The following is a 23,203-nucleotide window of genomic DNA, read 5'->3' on the forward strand; positions in this document are numbered from 1 at the left end:
ACCTTGGTATTATTAGCACTATGTTCTAACCAACTAAGCTAACCAGCCAGCCCCCTGCAAGTTTTCGGCGATGAAAAGTTCCCATCTTATGGCTTCTGATTCCTCTGAGAAGTGGTTGTCTTGCATATCCGCTAGGGGCCAGGGAAAAGATGTTGAGGAAAGTGAAGGTTTACATTTATTTTGAGTAGGATGGGTTTTACTAAATAGGATGAGTTATTTTATCCAACAGGGCTGAACCACTTCCTAGAGGGCATATCCGGCACAGGCAGAGAGCTGAGATTTTGCCAGGTAGAAATGATGAAAGGAGAATGGATTGGGAAGTGTATGAGATGTTGATTAAGTGATGGACCACGAAGTCTACCATGGAGAGGGAAGAACAAAAGCAAGTGCTTGCTCATGGACAGGGAAAAAGTGGAAGGACTGATGAAGTGGAGGACCTGACAAGGTTGAAGAATTGGCATCTTGGGGCAAACCTGGAGGTTGAAGTCACAGGGTAGGAAGCCAGACTGTATTATTTCAGAAGGCAGAGCAGTTCCTGATGCTGAGGCTTAGGATATGGCCATAGCTGGATCGGAACAGAAGTAAAGGACTGAGATGAAAAGGTCTAGGAATTCAGAGTCTAAGTCATCAAATGGTCTATCCACATGGATGTTTGGGTCTCCCGTAGATTTCCCCCTCTTCAAGATCACTGCACTGGGCCCCCTCCAGACCTTTCCCCAGCCTTCAAAGAATCTGCATTCATATTTTAACTTCAGATCCTAAAAGGGCAGTGACATGGCTCTGGGCCAGAAAACAGAATGGGGAAGTGAAAGAGAGATGTAGTGGACACCTGTTTTATTTTATTTTATTTTTTTCCTTTTTGTCTTTTTTCGTGACCGGTAATGGGATCGCAACCCTCAGTGTCGCGCCCGTACCGCGACCAGCAACAGGATCGCAACCCTCGGTGTCACGCCCGCACCGCACTCAACCAGTGAGCGGACCGGTCTCTATATGGGATCCGAACCCTCGGTGGGAGTGCTGCCGCGCTCCCAAGCGTCGCACTCTACCGAGTGCGCCGCCAGGCCGGCCCTTATTTTATTTTGATACCAGCATTCATACACCTTTCTGGAAATGGTATCTCTATGTTCTCTAGAGGAACTACCACTCCCACTTCTTCAATATCAGTCCATGCGCAGGTGAAGCAGTCTTTCTTCCACATCCTTACTCCAAGGGCGTGTATGTGGCTTGGGCCTGTCAGAAGGATTCCTGTGAATAGTTCAGTGAGTAATTCAGGAATGTGTATGTGGCCAACCAGAGCCTGTAAGGCATGAGACTTTTGCAGGGACTGTTGTCAGAGCAACCAATTTTCAGCTTCATTTAAACCTACCATGCAAAATCTGAGAATGAAGTCAGCATAGAAGACAGAGTGCTAAAAAAGGGAAACTGAATCCTGGTGACACTGAATTGAGACCCTGCGTCAACCCTACTACCTAAAGCCAGCTGTATCAGTCCGTTTCTGTTGCTTATGACAAAATACCTGGAACCAGGTAATTTGTAAGAAAATGAAATTTATTGCTTACAGTTACAGACGCTGGGAAGTCCAAAGTCCAGGGAACACATCTGGTGAGGTGACTACAGCAATGCAGGGTGTCACATGGTAAGACTGGCAGAGCAGAGAGAGAGCTAATTCCTCACTCCCTCAGAACCACACACATGATCATCATTAAACCATCAACTTATTAATTCACTTACTAGAGCACGGTCCTCACAATCTAATCACTTCTTCAAGGCCCCACCTTTCTATTACCATAATAGGATTTCCCACTCTTAACACTTTCATAGTGTAGGTTAAGTTTCTAGTATACGGACTTCGGGGGACACAATTCAATCCAAGGCACAGTCCTTCTAGACTGTGCAGTTATGAGTCAATACTTTCCCATTTTGTTTATGCCTGTTGAATTTTATTTTGTCACACCCAAATGAGTCCTTACGAGAGGAGATATACATACACATACCTCTATCACACACACACACGTCTATCGTGAGACCGGCTGCTTCAGAATAATGGGGAAGAGGGGAAGACCAATGAATTCCATGAGCATGAGCCCATTGCCACACTTCTTTAGCTGTGAAGTGAGTTCCTTGGTCAGAAGCAATGCTGTGTGGAATGCCATGACAGTGAATAAGGCATTCCATGAGTCCACAGATAGTAGTTCTGCAAGAAGTATTTTGTGCTGGTAAGGCAAATCCATATCCAGAGTAAGTATCTATTCCAGTAAGGACAAAACGCTGCCCCTTCCATGATGGAAGCTAAGCTGGCTGGCTGATCACCCCGAGGAATGGTGCCATATCGGGGGCTCAGTGTTGGTCTCTGATGCTGGCAGATTGGGCATTCAGCAGTCACTGTAGCCAGATCGGCCTTGGTGAGTGGAAGTCCATGTTGCTGAGCCCATGCATAACCTCCATCCCTGCCCACCATGGCCACTTTGCTCATGAGCCCACTGGGTGATGACAGGGGTGGCTGGAGAAAGAGGCTGACTAGTATCCACAGAATGGGTCATACTGTCCACCTGATTATTAAAGTCCTCCTCTGCTGAGGTCACCTTTTGATGGGCATTCACATGGGAAGTGAATATCTTCACACCCTTTGCCCAGTCTGAGAGGTCCATCCACATACCTCTTCCCCAAATTTCTTTTTCACCAATTTTCAATCATGTTCCTTCCATGTCCCTGACCATCCGGCCAAACCATTGGCTACGGCCCATGAATCAGTATATAATCGCACATCTGGCCATTTCTCCTTCCAAGCAAAGTGCACAACCAAGTGCACTGCCCAAAGTTCTGCCCATTGAGAAGATTTGCTGCCTCCTAGAGGACTTCTGTACAGATCCTGCCACTCATGGAACCCATTGCTGCATCTCTTTTCTGAAGTCCTTGGGTCCACTGCTATTCTTGGGCAACTCCTCTTCTTTCAACCCAGCACCTCCTCCATCTTCTCCTTCTCAAGAATACCCAGCTAAATGAAATTCCCCTCCCACACAAAAGCCTGGATAAAATTGTAGAAGAGATGTTTTGCAGCTTTAGTTTAGGAAGAGAAAATGCAAAATCCATTAACAACTCCATGGGACAAGAAACCCAGAATTATAGAAAGAAAGAAGAGTTAGTTACCTTTTTATCCTACTGTGCGTCTTCTCTGGCAAGGAGTAGGAGACAGAAATTAATAACCTGGTCAATTATCTTGCCATATATGAAAATTAACAAGCAAAGAATAAGTATTCAGTATTGCCTTCTCTGTTTCCCACCAAGTCTCAACTTACCTTCTTCATCCAGAGGTTGCAAACTCAAATACCAGGCAGGTAATACAAATGAGTACAAATGGACAAGTGCAATAAAACAAAATTACAGGGGCCGGCCCGGTGGCACACTGGATAGTGCGCCGCTTGGGAAGCGCGGCGGCGCTCCCGCCCGAGGGTTCGGATCCCACATACAGACCGGTTCCCGCTCACTGGCTGAGCGAGGCGCGGGAGCGACACCGAGGGTTGCGATCCCGTTGCCGGTCCCCGGTCCGGTACGGGGGCAACACTGAGGGTTGCAATCCGTTGCCAGACACGGAAAAAGACAAAGACAAAAAAAAAAAAAAAAATTACAGACATAATGATAAACAGCAACTAGCCTTTAGTCTTGGCATTAACTATAAGAACATGGTGAGAACTGCGGTGAACTGGAGAGCACATGGCACATGTCCATTCCAAAGGGAACAAATGCTACTTATCTCTGAATGGTCTTTCCTGCTCTGAATGGTCTTTCCTTTGTGGGAATGCAAGTCCAGTGTTGCCAGATTTTGTTTTGTTTTTTTTTTTTTAAGAAATCAGGCTATTTATTTATTTATTTATTTATTTATTTTTTGTGACCGGTAAGGGGATCACAACCCTTGGTGTGGTGTCACCCGCACCGCGCTCAGCCAGTGAGCGCACCGGCCATCCCTATATAGGATCCGAACCCGCGGCAGGAGCGTCGCTGTGCTCCCAGCGCCACACTCTCCCGAGTGAGCCACGGGGTCGGCCCAGATTTTAAGTTGGAAATATTGATTACTATGTACAATCTACTGATTTACAATATTGGCTACTCATTCAAGTTTTTAAAAAAACAGTGCTGGCCACAATGTCTGCTCAAATGTTACATATCAGTAGTTCACCTTTATTCTATGGTTTCAGCTGCTGCATATATGCTGCCAGATGTCTAATCTACATCTCACCCATAGACTGCTCTCCCAAGCTTCAGATCCATGTGTCAAAGAACCTCAAATTGAAACATCTAAAATCTAACATCTAAAAATTGAAGCCATCACACCCCACCACCACCTTAAATTGGTTCCCAGGTCTGTGTTCCTAATCTCAGTGAAATGGCACCAACATACATCCAGTTTTCCAAGTCAGAAACCCTGGAGTCATTGTCAACTTACTTTCTCCCCCACTGCATCCCATTGGTAACTTAGCCTAATCAATTACATCTTTGGAATTATACTCAAATCCATTTTTCTCAGTTCCCACCATCACTGCCGTGGTTCAGGCCTCATTTTTTGTTTTGCTCTATCTAAAGCAAGAGTCCCCTAACACTTGCAATTTAGTCTCTGTGTTCTGCAAGACACAAATTTGACCCTGTCATTTCCCTGTTTGAAACTTTTCAGGGTGCGATCCCTGCACCAGCCAGCCACCAAAAAAGCAAAACAAAACAGAACAGAAAAACACTTTTCAATGGTTTCCCACCACCTTCATGATAGATTTCCAACCTCTTAGCGTGGTATTCAGGGCCCTTTGTGATCTTGTCTTTCCAGATTCACTTTCTATGACTTCCCTAAGCCCTACCCTTTGCTACAACCACACTGAAATACCTTCAAATTTCTGTACTAGAACATGTTTTCTCTGCCCTAGCACCTTATCGAGGCTGTTCCTACTGCTTGGACTGTCCTCCTCTCACTCCTTACACTACACCCTCATTTTCTTGGTTCACCAAAGCAAGCATTAATCATCTCTTCTTGGAAGCACCTCGCAACAAGCAACTGAAAAAGTTGCTTAAAAAGATAGATATCTCTTCTCTGCCCCCATAATACCTTATGCATCTCTCTATTTTCATTGTCTGTTACTTGACCATTTCCCCCACTGAAATGGGACCTACTTTAGTGCAGAGATTCTGTCACTTCTATTGCCTCAAGGCTGAGTGATATGACTGATTCATAATAGGCATTCAATAAATGTATGTCAAGTGATGAATCTAGTCCAATTCATGGTACGAATGGAGAAACTTTTCTTGGTTTCTCAAGACCACATGACCGATCAGTAACAGAGCTAGAGAACCCATCTCCTCAATTTCAGCTCAGCACTCTTTCTACCAGAATAAGTTGGCCTTTGATGGGGGCATGGGCGGAGCTGTTAAATTGGAAAGGCAGAAATTGAAGTTTGGCCTGAAAGGAAGGGTTGACATGGAAGAGTGGTAGTTTCTGGAGAAAGAGGAGTAAATGAAGAGAAATAGTCAAGCATATTTGGGCTATTTGTCATCCTTAACATGTTCCTTCTCAAAAAGATCTCAGGCAACCTAAAGTTAAATAAGACAGTTCACAGCTGACATGGGCATAAAAAAGAGGATAGATCCCTATCTATTAAAGATGGAATGAGGCTTATAATCAGGAACATTAAATAAATTTTTACTATGGTATACACTATGTACCAGGTATTTATTATTCTAAGCATATACTTTATTCATTTAATATTCAGAACAACCCTAAGTGGTATTAACATTATCCCCCATTTTATAGATGATAAAACTGAGGCACTGAAACATTAAGTAGTTTGACTAAGGGTTCACAGATAGGAAATAGCAGAGCTAAGATTCGAATAAGGCGGTTTGGTGCTAGAAACATGTCCTTAATCATAATGCCTAAAGCGTAATTCTGACTTTGGCAATCAAGACAAAAGGGGATCATCCAGATTTCACTGTACAAAGTATGAGCTGTCTGATGGAAGCAATTTTTGGCTTTAAATTCAAGAAGGCTGTTAGGACTGAGCCCATGTGGGGGATGGGAGTTCTTTGTTCTGTGATGCAGTGATGACCTCAGGATAAACCGCCACTAGGCTGAGGAGAATGGAATGGCTACTGAAGGATCTACTCAGAGTTGAGGGGGAGATAGGGCTTCTTTGGGGCCAGCTGACCCATGTCTTGGCCTGCAGGCACTGTGGTAATAGCTGCCTCCAGAGTCCAGGGAATTTGGTGACACTATTCTTGTTCATTGTTTGGCAGATCCAGAGATGGTGGCAGTTTTGGAAGTGGCGACAGCTCCAGTCCTGGTGTTCTGGGGGCATGATACAAGGCAAGGTGGGTTACCTCTGACCATGGATGTACAGCTGGGTGAATGACTGTTGATACCACCTGTGAGGTCAGATGAGGGGTCACCAGTATGGATGTGGGCCCAGGTGAGTGACTGTAAGTCCCAGATGTGAGGCTGGGTTAGTCACCAGTGACACTGGATTTGAAGCCAGGTGAGTGAAGTAGAGTTACAGGAGGAAATGCTGATCTCTAAATGATGACTGGGTAATGACCATTAACACTGGATGAGGAGCCCACATGAGTGACTGTTCACTCTGGATGTGGAGCAGAGGCTGAGGGCTTCATGACAGACCTGTGTCTCTGAAAAGGCTTCAAACCCAATAGTATCATTCTCTATTCCCCAGGGCCTACCACTTCTGTACCATGTGGCCTTCCTTGGTCGCCTATTGAAGCAGAAATCAGAGGAGGAAGATGATGAAGAAGAGGGGGAAGAGGAGGAAGAAGAAGAGGTATCTCTGGATCCACTGAAGCCATGTTCTCCTTCCAAAGATACTCCCATTGGAGAGCAAGCCACTTCAGCCCCACCACAGCCATCCTGTGGGTCCAAGGCCACAGGAACATCACAGCAAATACTCACAGAGTCCTCAAGGCCTTCCAGACCCTTTCCCATCTTCCAGATCCTGACTAAACTACCTTTGAGGCATAAGATAGCATCAGGGAGCCACCTGCAGCAGAGAAAAAGCCAGCTCTTCTGGGGCCTCCCCTCTCTGCACAGCGAGTCCTTGGAAGCCATCTTCCTGAGCTCAGGTGGCCCCTCTCCCATGAAGTTAATTGTTTGTCCTTCTGTCTTCTTCAACAAGCTTGCCTTCCTGCCTAGATCCAATCTGCTGCTTTCCCAGTATTGCTCCCCAACCCAGTTTCCTACCAATAGAGCCCATACCATGGAAGACCTGGAACGGATGGCCCCCAATCCTCAGCTATTTCCACCTCCATCTTCCCCTCCTGTCCCATCACCACCCCTCCATCTGGACCACAAGGAAGTCCTATCTGGCACTGAGCCACACACACAGTGGCTTACGCAGCAGAAAGAGGTCCCTTGGGTCTCAGAGGATCAAGCCCTATACCCACAGCTGGAACTCCAAAGAACCAGGCCCTCCAAGCTCTTCTCATCTGAGTCCTGGTGGGGGATGCCATGGGACCCCAGCCTCCAACATGATCCAGATTTACCCTCTGCCTCTGCAGAGGGATCTCTGCTGTATCCCTCTAGTCCTCTGGGAGTCCTGACTAGGTCTGAGGCCCAATGGAGGACCTTGGAGCAAAACGAGAACCCCAAAGTTTCTGAGCCAGCAATGCCGTTTCCCAGCCGAACCCCAGCCTCCCTGCCAGAACTTCAGGGAGTCAGCCCTACAGGAGGCCTGTATGGATCTAAGACCCTCTGGGAAACCAATGGGCAGAAAGAGAACTCTCAGATCTCTGAGCCCCGAGTCTTGGTCCCTTGCCAATCCCTAGTCCCCATGACAGAGCCCCATGGAACTAGACCCCTGGCAGTTCCACCAGGATATGAGACTCAGTGGAGAACTACAAAACATAAAGAGAGCCCCCGACCATCTGAGCCCCCAATGCCAGCCCCCTGCCTACCCCCAGCTTCTCTGTTAGAACCCAAAAGAGTCAGACCCGAAGAACTTTCTGTACCTAAAGACTTTAGGGGAACCATGCGATACAGAGAGAACCCTCAGGCCTCTGAGTCTCCAATGCCAACCCCCTGTCCTCCCCTAGACTCCCTGCCAAAACTCCAGAGAGCGAGTCCCCTAGAAGATCCACCTGGATATGAACCCCAGTGGGGATGCAGGGAAAACTCAGCCTTGGATCTCAACCCAAGGCTCTACGGAACCAGCCCTGCGTGTGTCCCATCAGGATCTGAAACTCCACGAAATAGCATGCAAGGTAGAGAAAATCTTTGGGTGCCTGCAGACACAGTTTCACCTCCGAGCCTTCCCTCAGCCTGTCTACTGGAGTCTCTAGCAACGTGCCCCCAGAGAGTCCTGACTGAGTCCAAAGCTTTGTGGGAGACCATGAGGCAGAGAGAGGACCTCCAGGTGTCTGACTCCCCAGACCCTGCCCATAGAGCACCTCTAGCCCCCCTTATAGAGCCACACAGAATCAATCCTGTGGAAGGCCTCACTACATCAGAACCTACATGGAAGGACACTGAGCATTCCAGGAATTCCTGGGCTTCTGAGCCCCCATCTCTGGCCCTCAGCCCATCCCCAGCTCTTGTATTGGAGCCCCTCAGAATTAGTCCAATGGGGGTCCTCTTTGATTCTGAGGCTAAATGTGGGGGCATAAAAAGGAAAAAAAACTCCTCTGAGCTCTCAGCTTGCAGTGTACCCCAAGACCTGCATAGAGCCGGTCCCCTGGGAGTCCTGTCTGACCCTGAACCTGTTGGGGAGGATATGGAGCAGAAAGAGAACTGTTGTTTTCCTGTGTCCCTGGTTTGGGGCCCCAGCCCACCCCCAAACTCTGTTTCAAAGTCCCACATAACTGAGCATACCGGAGACCAATGCAACTGCAAACCTGAGGAAAAAGAAGCAGAGCAGAGAGAGAACTGCTGGGCCACTGAGCTCCCAGCCCCCAGCTCACTCCCTGCTCCTCTACCACAGCCACACATTGACCTTGAATTTGTGCAGAGAAAGGCACAAAGAGAGGTCCCCCAGGGCCCCAGCCCTTCAGCAGTGGATCGCCTAAAGCCAGTACCCTGGCCTCCCACCTTAGCTGAAGCTTTGAATATTGAGCCCACACAGCCTGGTCTACCCAAAGAAGAGATGTTCCCAGGGGCTGAGGCAGAGGTTCCACCTTCCCAGGGAAAGGGTGTCCCAGAGGTGCTCACCCACCCTGGGATCCACGCCTGGCACTGGAGTAGAGAGCTGGAACTCAAGCTGAAGAAACTGCAGCGGAGGCCTGCTTCTAGATCCCCTTGCCAAAGTCAACCATTTTGCAGCTCCTCTACCCTGAGCTCTACAACTCCAGACTCCTGGGGATTATCTTCCTGCCACCAAAAGCTGACAAATCCCCCTAACCTGTGCCCCCACTCTTCAAGTTGTCATCTGCAAAAACTTCCAAACACAGTAACTCAGCCTGTCCAGGCTCTCCACGGTTATCACTCCCACTCCTCTTCTCAGCCTCAGCCACAAGGGTCTCACAAGGCAGAACACGGGTCTCGGAAGGAGACAAGAAAGGGGAAGATGGTGGCCCAGGTCCCATCCCAGGGTCCATGTGTTCGCATGCAGGCTGGGAAGAACTGTCCAGACCTGGGAGAGCCTTCAAACCCTGAGGTTTTGGCCTCAGGCAAAAGACAGGACAAGGCTTCAGCCAAAAAGAAAAAGAGCCCCAGAAAACCCAAAGCAGGAGACCATGGAGGAGAAAATACAAAATCGAGGTCATCCACAGTCACAGTGAAGAGCCACCCTGCCCAGGCCCAAAAACTAGCAGAGGACCCTGTAAGCAGACTTTCCCAAAAGTCTCACCACAGGGGACAGAGTTCTCAACACACTATTCTTCCCCAGCAGCTTCTCCCCAAGGCTTCAAATCCAAAGGATCAGCAACAGGCAAAGCTGGGAGCTGGTGACATCCTGAACGCTCGCCACTGTACGCACTGTCCTCAGGCCCACATGAAGAAGCACCTTTCTTTTCTCACACCCCAGGCTCCACTTACCACAGGTCTCCAAAGGGTGTTAGCCAACTTTCTATGTACCCATGGACTCCTGCCCACTAAATTTATTCAGTAGAGGAAAGGCTGGTAGTACTAGCACCCAGTACCCCAAGACCTGAAGCCAAACCAGGTGAGGGTGGGGAGATGGAGAGACAAAAAAAGAAATCCTAATAAACAAGCTGAACTAGATAAATCCTACTCATGTGTTCTTTGTAGACTAGGGTACTGGGAATGTCAGTTCCCAATTAACTTCTGCTATAGCCATATCCCTTCAGGATCAGATCCCAGAAGTAGAGAGCTCAGGATTCTACAGACTTAACTTTCTTTTTTTTTTTTTCCTTTTTGTCTTTTTTACTGACTGGTAACGGGATCGCAACCCTCTCCAGTGCGCCACCGGGCCGGCCCAGACTTAACTTTCTTTTCTAGACTTTCACAGATTACATCTGGAGCCTACACAGCCCTGCTCTCCAGGGTAAGGCTGCAGGGCCAGGGAAGAACAGCCCAATACTGCCCTTGAGCGGGAAAGACTTCTTAGCAAATGAACAGAAAAATGCATCCATTCACATGAGCCCCAGTCTGGGTCTAGTGTTCTTGGTCCTGGGTATGGGCCCTTTCTTTACCCACATGACCCACAAGTTCTCCACGTATCTGATTTCTTCTCAGTCCTCTGCTTTCTTCTACTGATGCTATAACAAATTATCACAAAACACCACAAATTTATTTTGCAGTAAGTCTGACACATGTCTCATGGAGCTAAAATCAAGAGGTTGGCAGGGCCATGTTCCTTTCTATAGGGTCCGAATGGGATTCACTTCTTGCCTTTCCCAGCTTCTGGTGGCTGCCCGCATTCCTTGGCTATTGGCCTCCTTCCACCATCACCAAAGCTAGCAAAGTCAAGGAGACTTCTCACATAGCATCACTGACCTCTTTCACCTCCCTCTCCCATGTTTAAGGATTTCTGTGATTACACACTGGGCCCACCTGGACAATCCAGGACATTCTTCCTAGAGTCAGTTGATTAGCAACCTCAATTACATCTACAACCTTAAATCCCCTTTGCCAGGTAAAATAATATAGGCATAGGTTTCAGGAATTAAGACGTGGACATGATGGGAGCCATTATCCTGTCCATAAGAGATATTAACACAACCTGTCATGTATGTTGCGCATTATTTTCTCCCAAACTGTACCTTATTGTCTAATTTTATGATGACTTCTACTGTATAAAAACTAAATGAATTTTTATGCAGTTAAATCTACCAACATTTTACTTTGTTTTTTTTTTTTTTTTTTTACAAAAGATGACCGTAAGGAGATCTTAACCCTTGACTTGGGTTGTCAGCACCATGCTCACCCAGTGACCTAACCGCCCATCCCTGTATGGGATCCGAACCCGCGGCCTTGGTGTTGTCAGCACCACACTCTCCCGAGTGGGCATGGGCCGGCCCCTACTTTATGACTTCTAAAACACTTTCTTCTGGCACTTTTAAGTTTAGTATATTTATGCTTAGATTGTTAATCTAAGTTCTGAGTGTGGTATTAGGTGAAAATCTACCCCTGACCCCCCCATCAAAAATGATGTCCAATTTACCAATATCATATATAAAAAATAGAATGTCTTGAACCCATTCCATTAAATATGCCATACTGCAAAAAACATGTTCATTTTTAAGCATCTCTAGGTCTCAGATTCACATATCCAACAACCTACTAGAATATTCAAATTGTTCAAAAACTACTACTTTCCCTTTTATCTCTGACTTCTAATGTGCCCATTCCTATTGAAAGGTTATAACATCCACCTAAATACATAAACTAGAAGCCTGTCATCCTTGACTCCTCCCTCCTCCCTGATCTAATACATCAGTGAACCCTGTCAATTTTACCTATAAAATGTATTTCAAATCTATCTTCACCTCTCCATTTCCACTACCAATGTCTTAGGCCAGTCATCATTTCTTAATAAATTGGTTGCCATATTTCTTTCTAATCCATTCTCCACATGGCTATACCTCTCTAGAAGTCAACTGACACAATCTCTTTGGCAAGTAAGTGTCATAAAAGATCAAGTAAAAGAACATAACAAATGCAACTTATGGTCCCATATTAGATATTGGTTTGGTGAAAATAGCTGTGAATGACATTATTTGGGTCACTTGGGAAACCTCTGCAAAATTTGCTGAAAGGAAAAGTGGAGTTTATTGACTTAAAAAAAAAAGTTACACAGTAGTATGATTTCCATTTGGTTTTAAAAACACGACAGGTAAACACACATTTATACACAACATAGAAAAAGATCCAGAAACTGCCCTGGGGCCCCACTGGGGTCCTGAGGCATGGAACTGGGGGGAAGCTGAACCCAGCTGCAACTAAGCAAGCTGCTGCCACCGCTCCGGGGCCCCACCAGGGTCCTAAGGCATGGAGCTGGGTGAAGCTGAACCCAGCCACAACCAGGTAAAGAGCATACCAAAACCACTATTTCCACACAGGTAGCCCACTGTAGCCACCATAATTGCCACGGCTGCCACAAAAGCGGCTAGTCTCTATAGCAGCAGTCACAGCCACCATGCCAATGGCAAGCCGGACTCTCAACTCCAGAGTAATAGAAGCAGCACATGATTTACGATAATAGGGGAGGACTTGATCACACCTGTCTCAGTACTGGACAGATCTAGGCAACAAAACAACAGAGGAACAGCTGAACAAATCTATGGTTATTCAAGAGGGGAGGGAGGGAAGGAGGAATGGGGGAGGGGAGAGATTGGATAAGAGGCATAAAGAATAAGTATGATTCATAACAATGAACGTGGTTGTTTTTTGGGTTTTTTTTTGTTTTTAAAAGATGACTGGTAAGGGGATCTTAACCCTTGACTTGGTGTTGTCAGCACCATGCTCTCCCAAGTGAGCTAACCGGTCATCCCTACCATCCCTATATAGGGATCTGAACCCGTGGCCCTGGTGTTATCAGCACCACACTTTCCCAAGTGAGCCATGGGCCGGCCCCGTAACAATGAATATGCTAACAATAAATACATTTTTTAAAAAAAGATCCAGGACCGGCCCGGTGGCGCACTGGAGAGTGCGCTGCTTGGGAGGCTCCTGCTGAGGGTTCGGATCCCATGTGGAGACGGGTTCCCGCTCACTGGCTGAGCGCGGTGCGGGCGCAACACCGAGGGTTGCGATCCCTTTGCCGGTCAGTAAAAAAGACAAAAAGGAAAAAAAATAAAAAGATCCAGAAAGATACGCACCAAAGTGGTTAAAGATAATGATGCCTGGCTATTGGAAATATTAACTTTTAATATTTTGCTTATACTGTACTATACACTTGGAAAAAAGGGGGGAAAAGTGAATTAACACTGAAATCTAACTATGTTACTTCCCCGACTGAATCCTCCAGAGGACCCACACTTTAGGATAAAGTTCAGTCCTGGCGTTTGAGGTTCTCTACAACATGGTTCCTGACCTCTCCAAATTCACTCCAGTACTCCCTTGCTAGTCTAACCTTATGCTTCTTAAGCATGCCCCTGACCTATACTCAATCTGCTCCCCCCCAACTTCATGTCAATAGTCTCCCACATTCCTTTAAGGCCCAGCTCACACCACCTCTGGAGCCTTTTCAGATTCTCCTATCTTGGTAGAGTTTCCCCTTCCTGGCAGCCCCACTAATGATGTGTGCGCCCAATTCCTGACAGCATGGCTTTAAAGAAAGTGATGTTCTGTGAGGTCAAGCCCAAATTCCCAGTCCAGTACTCTTTCCACTTTACAATATTCCCTCTAGTCTATATATTTGGTTGAAAAGCCCAGCTAGTCAGAGGGACATGCTGATCCTTTGCCTCCTCTCACTAATGTCACAGCTGTTTCATAGTTTTATTTAGCCCAAACCTGTCTATAGGGTCTGAGTCCAAAACTCACCATCTGCTGGCCAAGGGTGGAACTGAAGGTACTTTCCCTCCCCCCTCCACTATGGTCTCAAAGACTGCAATTCTGAATTTCCACTTGACATGGGAACATTTAATGAGTCTATTCTTCTCTGGGTAGCTTTATGAGAAATCTATATCCTATGTTCTTAAGTCTTTTAAAGCTCTCAGTAGGTTGTAGGGCTTGGCAACGGTAACAAATCACTTAACATTTGCCACAGTTCAACTGAATTAATGACTGGCAGACCTGTGTTCTTCATGGGCATTGTGTGTCCAGTGGACTCACAGGGTAATTTGTAGGATCAATATCTTTAATCTAAATATATCCTAAGATGTTAGGTTTATAGTTCCTCCTTTGCTTTTGTCTCTATGGCATACTGTTGTTCCTTTATTTGATGCCATATTTTTGGGCGGAAACTCATCCTCTGATCATTGCAATTATCCTATGGAAAGAAGTGATAAGCTACAGTTAAGATCACATTCTAATTTCTTTCTGGGAACACTGTGGGGGGGCAATAGACTGCCTATATAATTTGCCTCTTGGTGTAAGTATGCAGACTTCTGCAGGTGTAAGTTGACAATAAAACAGTCCTTCACACTACTTTCTACAGTTTAAAAAGCACTTTCAATCATTTTATCAGATTGAGAAACTTGAAGGCCCAAAAGATTTAAGCACCTTGTTCACAGCTACACTGCTATAAGCACAAGTGCCAGAACTAGAACCAGGCTTCCTGACTAAGATTAGCCTCTGTCTACAAATCTTCTCTGGTGTTTTTCCTAAAGAATCTATAGAAGTCCAACTGTCTTCCCTACAGACAGACTTTGTATGACAAGTAAAAGCAAACCAATCATTCAAACACAAATTTCTAGCACCTATCAACCAGTATCTCTACATATCTTGGAAGGAAAATGACATTTGCCTTAAGTCATATTCCCATAGCTTAATGGAGAGGTACCAAAAGTCTTTCGCCAAATAACCTTGTCTTTGGCCGTCACTAAGGCGAGGCTGACAAAACTAAGAGTGGGAAGAAGACTGAAGGCTAAGCCATCAGGAACATCTAAATAGTGGGAAGACCAAAAGAGGACCAGACAGAATCTGATAGAAAAAACATCATGAAAAACCAGGGACTATCAATTCAAATCCCAAAAGTGCAAACATATCTATTTCACAGCACATGAGTTCCAGAGATGCTCCAGTTTAATCAACCGTTAGTATCTTGTATCCTTGTGAATTGTTTATGTAGACTAGAACAGAGCCTGGTCTTTCTCACCTAGGATAAGTCCCCGCATGACCAATACAAATTTGACTCAGTGGATTACTGTCTCTGTACCACGCTTTCTTTGGGTAAGGCATCATGGTACTAACCCCAGAAGCACTAAGTGATTACTCTGGTATCTGTTGAATGAAGAGGATACTCTGTACCTCTTCATACAAAACTATGCAAACAATCATATGAACAATCCGTGAGCAGGGGAAGAATGTTTACTTAAGAAAAAATAATCCAATACTAGAATTTTATATTAGCAAAAAGCTCTTTTTTTATAATACAAGTTACATAAAGTAAAGCTGGACATAATTGTGATCTTCAACCAGGGGGTGAATCTTTGGGATTTTTAGATACATAAAAGGGGGTATAGAGAATATTCACCTGCAGACAGAAATTATATGACTTTGCAATCCCAAGATTTTTAGAGGGCACCGCAATACAGTCCTTGGTCAGGATAAGGGAGCTCTGCAGACCTAGCCTTACCATCCACATCAAACATAGGTGGAGGGATGCCACATTCTCCACATCTGGAGCTCCATCAGCCTGTTTCCCCTTCACCATAGTCCTATCCAGTGATACTGCAGACACAGGACAAAGCAGTAGATATCATACCAGTCTTAATCAGGAGGTGAAGAGGGTGCAATCTTACCTCCAGGATTTCACATTTGGAAGAGTGCCTTGGCAGTAATGGGGTGATGGGTAGCCCAAGGCCCTTCCCAGGAAAAGAAGCAGGCACAGGGGCCAGGACTCAGGCTCCATTTTGACCCAACGTTTATTGTCCTTTTACAACATGTCATTTTTTTGGTTTAGAAACTGCTTGTGATTAGTTTTCCAACATTAACTCAAAAGCGTGTAAAATAAAATCAACCTACTCTCTATATAATAAACACCCAGCAACTGTGGCCCCTAACCCACCTACCCAGGTTGGATATGGGGAACGGAGGGCTCGGGCAACATTGAGTGAAGTGCAGATGCTTTACTGTGGGGGTGACAGTAGTGCCCTGGTTCACACCCCACACATGTCCCCTGCACTGCCCCAAACTATAACAGAAATGGCATAGGCCCAAGGCCCAATTCCCTGTTGGTAATTCACTCTCTGCCTCCCAAATGAAAATCACTTTTATTTTATCGCTTTTGTTTTGTATTTTTTGCAACAGAAACCCCCTGTCCAGAGTCTGACTGTAGCTGAACTGTTCAGACTGAGGAATGAAGCAGGCTGTGGGAGCATCCCTAGTCCCTCCTGGGCAAGCTCCCCCACCCCCAGGGAACAAGGTCCAGCCAGGCCAGCTCACTGCACTCAATGCCATCATCACTTAGCCATACAGGTCATCATCGTTGTCTTCCGTGTACACACTGCCACCTGTGCCACCTCCACTGCCCTGACTGGGGCCAGCTCCACCCTGGTTCCCTGAAGGGAATCTGTGCAAAAACAAGAGCAAAAAAGAGGGTTAGCACAAGTCCTATGAAGACTTTCACAACTACAGGGCTGGCTGGTTAGCTCACTTGGTTAGAGAGTAGCATTGATAACACCAAGGTCAAGGGCTCAGATCCCTGTACTGGACAGTCAAAAAAAAAAAATTTTTTTTCACAACTGCCCCTCTAGCCTCCTTAGGACTCCCCGACCACCTTGTTTGTATAGATCCCCCCCCTTAAGCAACTTAAGCACTGCCCACTACCATTAACCAAATTACCTGAAGCTGCCAAAGCCCCGACTCTGTTGAAGGGTCTGGGCAAACATCTCATACTTCCGAATGTCATTGTCACTAACAGAACGGCGGGCAAAGCGCATAGCTTCCTCAAAGTGATCTCGGCGGATCTCAGGCACTGGATCATCTTCTTCTACCTCCTATAAGGTTGGTAAATACACCAACAGGGATAGCTACAGACCAGCTTGGATTCCATCCCTGGCCTCCCCACTTCCCATTACTACAGTAGCTTACTGGTCTCCCTCCAATCCAACCTGAACTAAGTTACCAAGCCATATTCCCTAAAATTGAGTCAATGTTCTGCTTAAAAGCTTAATGCATTCTGGAAAAAGGAAAACTGTAGGGACAGAAATCACATCAGGGGGCTTAAGGAGAAGATGCCTGAAGTGGGAACTTTGAAGTAACAGGAATTTCTTTATCTCAATTGTGGTGATAGTTACAGAACTTATATACATTTGTAAAAAAGCATGGAAATGGCACCTAAAAAGGGTGAATTTTACTGTATGTATATTATACCTTGATAAACACAAAATTTAAAAAGAAAATATCAATGGCTAGTGGCCTCACTTCCAGTAACATATACACTCTTAAATCCACCGAGGTTTTCCCAATTCCTGCAGTCCTACTATTAGGGCTAGTTATTTGGGCTGCTTATTCCCTTTATCCAAACTCTACTCTTCTATTCACAGCCCAGCTCAAACCCTCTCTCTTCAATTGAGAGGCCACCCCAATTGCTGGGACTTACGAAACTGCTTCCTAGGATTAGTACCATCAGTAGTTTTTAAGTTTTTATGGGAGGGAGGAAGGATATCACAGACCCCTTCCAAAAAGTAAAGCCATTCATTAATCCATTCAGTCCCAAGCATGGTGCCAAGACACAGTGGGAAACAAGCAAGATGACAAAGTCCTTACCTTCGTGGAGCTTAGACACACACACAAACTTTGCATTTCATTTTGGGAGGTCTGTGGACTCCCTCTCCCGTGACCAGGGATAGGTCAATGGATCCTAGGTTCAAAGCCCTGCTCTATTTGTTTGCTGTACAATCATACTTTGATTTTCCTCATGATGACTGAGCATATAGCCTACCCATCTCTTCTAAGCCTTATTCCACACTGAATGGATTCACCTCAGTATTCTTTCTCTTTGATGCCTTGCTAAATATCTTCTCAGTCAGATGATCTTTCCAACATCTACTCTCAACTCTAGGGCATAGTGGAGACTGTTCTCTGACTCCCCATGCTTGGCACATCTGGGGAAAGGACACATACTCACCATGGCTGATGGGTTTGTCTGTCTCTCCCGTTCTCGCCTAATCTCACTCTCAATGGATTCACGGATGGCCAGCTTACAAGCACGTTGGCAAATCTCTGTCAGGTCAGCTCCAGAGAAACCATTAGTCATCTTAGCCAGGAATTCCAAATCCACATCCTAAAAGAAACAAGAGAGCTACCTTAGTATTCAGACTTTCCTCCCCTGGGATGCACTGACCTCACCCAAGCACTCCCAGCTCCAGTCTGCCTCATTTTATTATCAAGATACCCCCAAATCTTCCACCTTTCCTTTAGACCACCCCTAACTCCAGAAATCCCCAATGGAACCTTATCCAGGAACCAAAGAGCATTCTACACCAGCCTGAGGACCCATAAAAGTCCCCACGGCCTATGACCTTGCACCCACCTTGGCAACTGGGGACTTGCGTAGGTTGGCCTTAAGAATGGCAACACGGGACTTCTCATCAGGAAGTGGGATGTAAATGAGCTGATCAAGGCGACCAGGTCGTAGGATGGCAGGATCAATGATGTCAGGCCGGTTGGTAGCGCCAATGATGAACACATTCTTTTTTGTGGACATGCCATCCATTTCTGTAAGGATCTGGTTGATGACTCGGTCAGCAGCCCCACCACCATCTCCAATGTTACCACCACGAGCCTTGGCAATTGAATCCAGCTCATCAAAGAATAGCACACAGGGGGCAGCTTGGCGGGCCTGTGGAAGGGACAGATTAACTCAAGCACTAATGCTATTTGGTCTCTCAGACCTCAGCTGGAAAGGAAATTGAAGTGACCTTCACTGCCCCAGCTCAGCTGCAAGCAATAAGATGGTTTTGACTCTCCTAAAGAAACAGCCTCTATCCCAACCTTGCCCCCAAGCAAGTGAATTGATCGCCCAGCCTCTTGTAGCTCACCTTGTCAAAGATTTCCCTGACATTGGCCTCAGACTCCCCAAACCACATGGTAAGCAGCTCAGGACCCTTGATGGAGATGAAGTTGGCCTGGCATTCATTAGCAATGGCTTTGGCCAGCAAGGTTTTCCCACAGCCAGGAGGTCCATAGAACAGAACTCCCTTGGAAGGTGTCATGCCAAACTTGAGGAATTTGTCTGGGTGCTCCACAGGATACTAGGAGGAAAAGGAAAGAGGACTCAAGGCTAGATACATAACTGTGAAACAAACCTGACCAAAGAGAAGCATCTCCTCAACCACTTCATGGTATACCCCATAGTACAAGATCCAGGTTTTCCAGAAGCAGGCTCCTTAGTGCCTCAAACCTGAGAACAGCAGGTTCCTGAGTTGTGCTCTCACAACTCTTGCGATGAGTATGCTGACACCCTCAGAACACCCAAGTCAACTTCAATGTACTGAGGCAATGACTCACCCTGGACCAAGTTACCCTACCTGGACCAGCTCCTGAAGCTCACGTTTGACATCCTCCAGGCCGCCGATGTCTTCCCAGGTCACCTGTGGCACCTCCACCACAGTTTCCCGCAGTGCTGATGGGTTGCTCTGGCTCAAAGCCCACTAAATAAGAGAAGAAAAACAGGCATAAGACTTACCAAGAGAAGGGTCAAAGTATATGTTTGTACACCTGAGATGAGGGTATGGTCCTTACCCGGAAGTCATCCATAGTAACTGCCAGAGAGTTCATGACCTCAGCATCAATGGTCTCGTCCTCTAGGTCAATCAGATCCATCTTCTTGCGGATGGCCTGCAGAGCAGCCTCCGAGCATAGGGCTGCTAAGTCAGCACCTACATGCCCATGAGTCTCATTGGCTACCTGCAGAGAGAAGATCTATCCTGTCTCTAAGACCCAGCTGCCCTGGAAGGCTCGGAGACAACAGAATCCTGGCCCCTTCCCCTGACTTCTACCTCTGGGTCCTCCCATTTCCTTGAGCACATATTAGCAGTCCCTTTATTGGCTGGGCTTCAAGTACTCAAGCCTGGACTTGGAGCCTGGAAATAAAGCTGCCTCAACAATTCTGGTTTATTCTAATGCAGTGTCAACTGAGAAACATGCCAACTCCAGTTTCCTGAATTCAATCTCAGATTACTTTCTTTCCCCTGCCCAGGAATCAAAACCAATCTCCTCATATCATAAGCTTATGTCCCTTGCCAGTTCCCTGCAACTGCCTAGAAACAGAGATATCCTAACTCCTTTTCAGCCCTCATCACCACTCCACCTGTTCCAGGTCCACATCATCTGCCAGCTTCATGTTCTTGGTATGGATCTGAAGAATTTCCAAGCGTCCTGTAGCATCAGGGATTCCAATATCTACCTCCCTGTCAAAGCGACCTGTGGGACAGTGCGTGAACATAGACAGGGCTCATTTCTGGTCCAGAAGGAAGGGACAGACCTAAGGTAACCAACCATCTCAGTTAGCCCAGGACTGTACTGATGTTATGCTGAAAGTCCCATATCCTGGGAAATCTTTCAGTCTCAGGCAAACCAAGATGACTGGTCACTCTAGACAGGACTCAGAAGAAGGGAAAGGACCCCTGGGCCCTATCACTGCAAAGAGCTTCAAGAAATCCTCAGGATTAGGTGATGTTGATGAAAGACAGAGATAGGATCAAGGAGATTAAGCCCAGTAAAGCTATAGTCCCCCTACGAGCAAGAACAGGGTTGAAAGAAATATGGGGTCCTCACCAAATCGCCGCAGGGCTGGGTCAATGCTGTTGGGTCTGTTGGTTGCTGCCATGACAATCACATGTGCTCTCTGCTTTAGGCCATCCATGAGGGTCAACAACTGTGATACAATACGCCGCTCCACCTCCCCATGAGTCTGTCGGGACAGGATGTCTGGTCAGAAGTGAAGTCAGGACCTTTCAACCCCCCACCGTTCCCTCAGGTAAACTCCTACTTTCTCTCTTTTGGGAGCAATGGCATCCAGCTCATCAATGAAGATGATAGCAGGAGCATTCTTCTCAGCCTCCTCAAAGGCTTTACGAAGGTTGCTCTCAGACTCACCAGCCAACTTGCTCATGATCTCAGGGCCTGAAAGGATAAAAAATGGAGACAATGATAAAACTACATCCTTTCCCAAGCCTTCCCCACCCCCCTAAAAAAATCAGTTATCCTGTTTGCTCTGCCCAGAAACAGGTCCTGAGTGAGAAAGTGGTAACCTCTGCCTACCTTCTCACAGTCTCTACCAGCCATTATCCCAGGATAGCCACCAGGCCAGGCTGGAGAGTAGCCAAGAGACTCTACAGTTTTCTCACAGTAGAGCTGAAAGTGTGAAGATGATAGCAGATGCTCTGGGACCTCTGGCCACAGCAGGACAGGCAGCTCACCAGTTGGACCTCTACCAGCTAAATATCCCAGTGATCTCACACCAGCACACCAGTTGGATCTCTACCAGCTAAAAATCATTCTCAGAGAGCCAGTGATCCCAGCCCATCTTCCCAAACCCTCACAAATAAACAAACAGTTTGATTTGATTTCTCATTCTAGCTTTCTCATTCTAGCTTGCTCCCCCTAAGTGTCTTTAACCCTTCCACAATCTTTCTCAAGGGGGAACAGGGCAGGGAAATCCAGTGTAAAATATCTTCTCCTTGTTGCTCATCTGCCTGTAATGCACCCCAGTAGAAGAAAGACACTACTGTGTGCACAAGCATACAGAGGCAAATGGATGTGTCCACAAGCTCTCCCACTCTTGATAAACCCAGCTCAGGACTGGGTCTAGCCAGATGCAAGACGAACCAAGTCTCTTACCATTGATCAAGAAAAAGAAGGCTCCAGTCTCATTTGCCACAGCTCGAGCAATCAGGGTCTTCCCTGTCCCAGGAGGTCCATAAAGCAGGATTCCCCGAGGAGGCTAAGGACCAGTGCAGAGTGTCATTAGGTTCAGACTCCTGCTTTCTCCCAATCCCACCCATTCTTTTTTTTTTTTTTAAGGATGACCAGTAAGGGGATCTTAACACTTGACTTGGTGTTCTCAGCACCATGCTCACCCAGTGAGCTAACCGGCCATCCCTATATGGGATCCGAACCCATGGCCCTGGTGTTATCAGCACCGCACTCTCCCGAGTGAGCCACGGGCTGGCCCTGAATCCCACCCATTCTAAGATGGCTTGACTAGGGTTCTAGAGAGGATGAGAATCAGGGTTCAACCCTCACATCATTAAGAATGAGCCCTCAGGGCCGGCCCGTGGCTCACTCGGGAGAGTGCGGGGCTGATAACACCAGGGCCACGGGTTCGGATCCCATATAGGGATGGCCGGTTTGCTCACGCGTGGTGCTGACACCACCAAGCCAAGGGTTAAGATCCCCTTACCGGTCATCTTTGGAAAAAAAAAAAAAAAAAGAATGAGCCCTCAGCAGAAAATGCTAGGAAAACAGTTTAGTTCAGGCCATACTCACTCTTATTACCAGCAGGGAAATTAACGCTAGAAAGCTGGCAACATTTATGATGACAACTTGCTGAAATTAAGGGCAAAGAAACCACCCTAAGAAACTCATCTGAGTGAGTTTGAAGATCCTAGGACTAAGGAAATGAAAGAGGCCATTATACAAAGGACTCAATTTTATAAACGGCCAAGTTCTAGCTAAGCCATTTCAGAAAGCAGAGTCTATTCTCTTCATTGCCAGAGGCTCACTCACTCCCATAATCACAACTCTCCAGGATTTATCATGTTAGAATGCTTCTTCTTATAGTCAAACACAAGTTTTCTTCTTTGAAGTTGTCTTTTCTGTGGCCTCATACAGACAGAACATTAAAACTGCGCACACAGAAGATGGAATTATTGGGCTGGCCCATGGCTCACTTTTGGGAGAGTGCAGTGCTGATAACACCAAGGCCACAGGTTCGGATCCCTATATAGGGATGGCCGGTTAGCTCACTTGGGAGAGCGTGGTGCTGACAACACCAAGTCAAGGGTTAAGATCCCCTTACTAGGGCCGGCCCGGTGGCGCACTGGATAGTGCGCCGCTTGGGAAGCGCGGCGGCGCTCCCGCCTGAGGGTTCGGATCCCACATACAGACCGGTTCCCGCTCACTGGCTGAGCGAGGCGCGGGAGCAACACCGAG

The 23,203-nt window shown here is 46.6% G+C and overlaps 2 protein-coding genes across 2 annotated transcripts in view; one reads left to right on the forward strand and one right to left on the reverse strand.

Moving 5' to 3' along the window:
* Positions 1 to 3,976: 3,976 nt before the first annotated feature.
* LOC103598431 (chromosome unknown open reading frame, human C9orf131) lies at positions 3,977 to 10,085 on the forward strand. The gene is made up of 3 exons (XM_008582422.1): positions 3,977 to 6,348; positions 6,705 to 6,834; positions 8,572 to 10,085. The coding sequence occupies exons 1-3, from the start codon at positions 6,118 to 6,120 to the stop codon at positions 10,083 to 10,085; spliced, it is 1,875 nt and encodes a 624-aa protein (XP_008580644.1). The 5' UTR covers positions 3,977 to 6,117.
* A 5,362-nt stretch (positions 10,086 to 15,447) lies between these two features.
* The window catches only part of VCP (valosin containing protein), a 15,526-nt gene continuing 7,770 nt past the window's right edge, over positions 15,448 to 23,203 (reverse strand). Inside the window, exons 7-17 of the mRNA XM_008582411.1 lie at positions 21,890 to 21,992; positions 21,039 to 21,172; positions 20,825 to 20,960; positions 20,358 to 20,470; positions 19,790 to 19,954; positions 19,576 to 19,698; positions 19,087 to 19,299; positions 18,579 to 18,887; positions 18,174 to 18,329; positions 16,886 to 17,040; positions 15,448 to 16,613 (exon numbers count right to left, since the gene is read on the reverse strand). Of these exons, the coding sequence (XP_008580633.1) occupies positions 16,508 to 16,613; positions 16,886 to 17,040; positions 18,174 to 18,329; positions 18,579 to 18,887; positions 19,087 to 19,299; positions 19,576 to 19,698; positions 19,790 to 19,954; positions 20,358 to 20,470; positions 20,825 to 20,960; positions 21,039 to 21,172; positions 21,890 to 21,992 (1,713 nt within the window). The 3' untranslated portion in view covers positions 15,448 to 16,507. The remainder of the gene's footprint in view (positions 16,614 to 16,885; positions 17,041 to 18,173; positions 18,330 to 18,578; positions 18,888 to 19,086; positions 19,300 to 19,575; positions 19,699 to 19,789; positions 19,955 to 20,357; positions 20,471 to 20,824; positions 20,961 to 21,038; positions 21,173 to 21,889; positions 21,993 to 23,203) is intronic.

This window comes from Galeopterus variegatus, unplaced genomic scaffold (assembly GCF_000696425.1).
Source record: "Galeopterus variegatus unplaced genomic scaffold, G_variegatus-3.0.2 Scaffold2606, whole genome shotgun sequence".
NCBI lineage: Eukaryota > Metazoa > Chordata > Mammalia > Dermoptera > Cynocephalidae > Galeopterus > Galeopterus variegatus.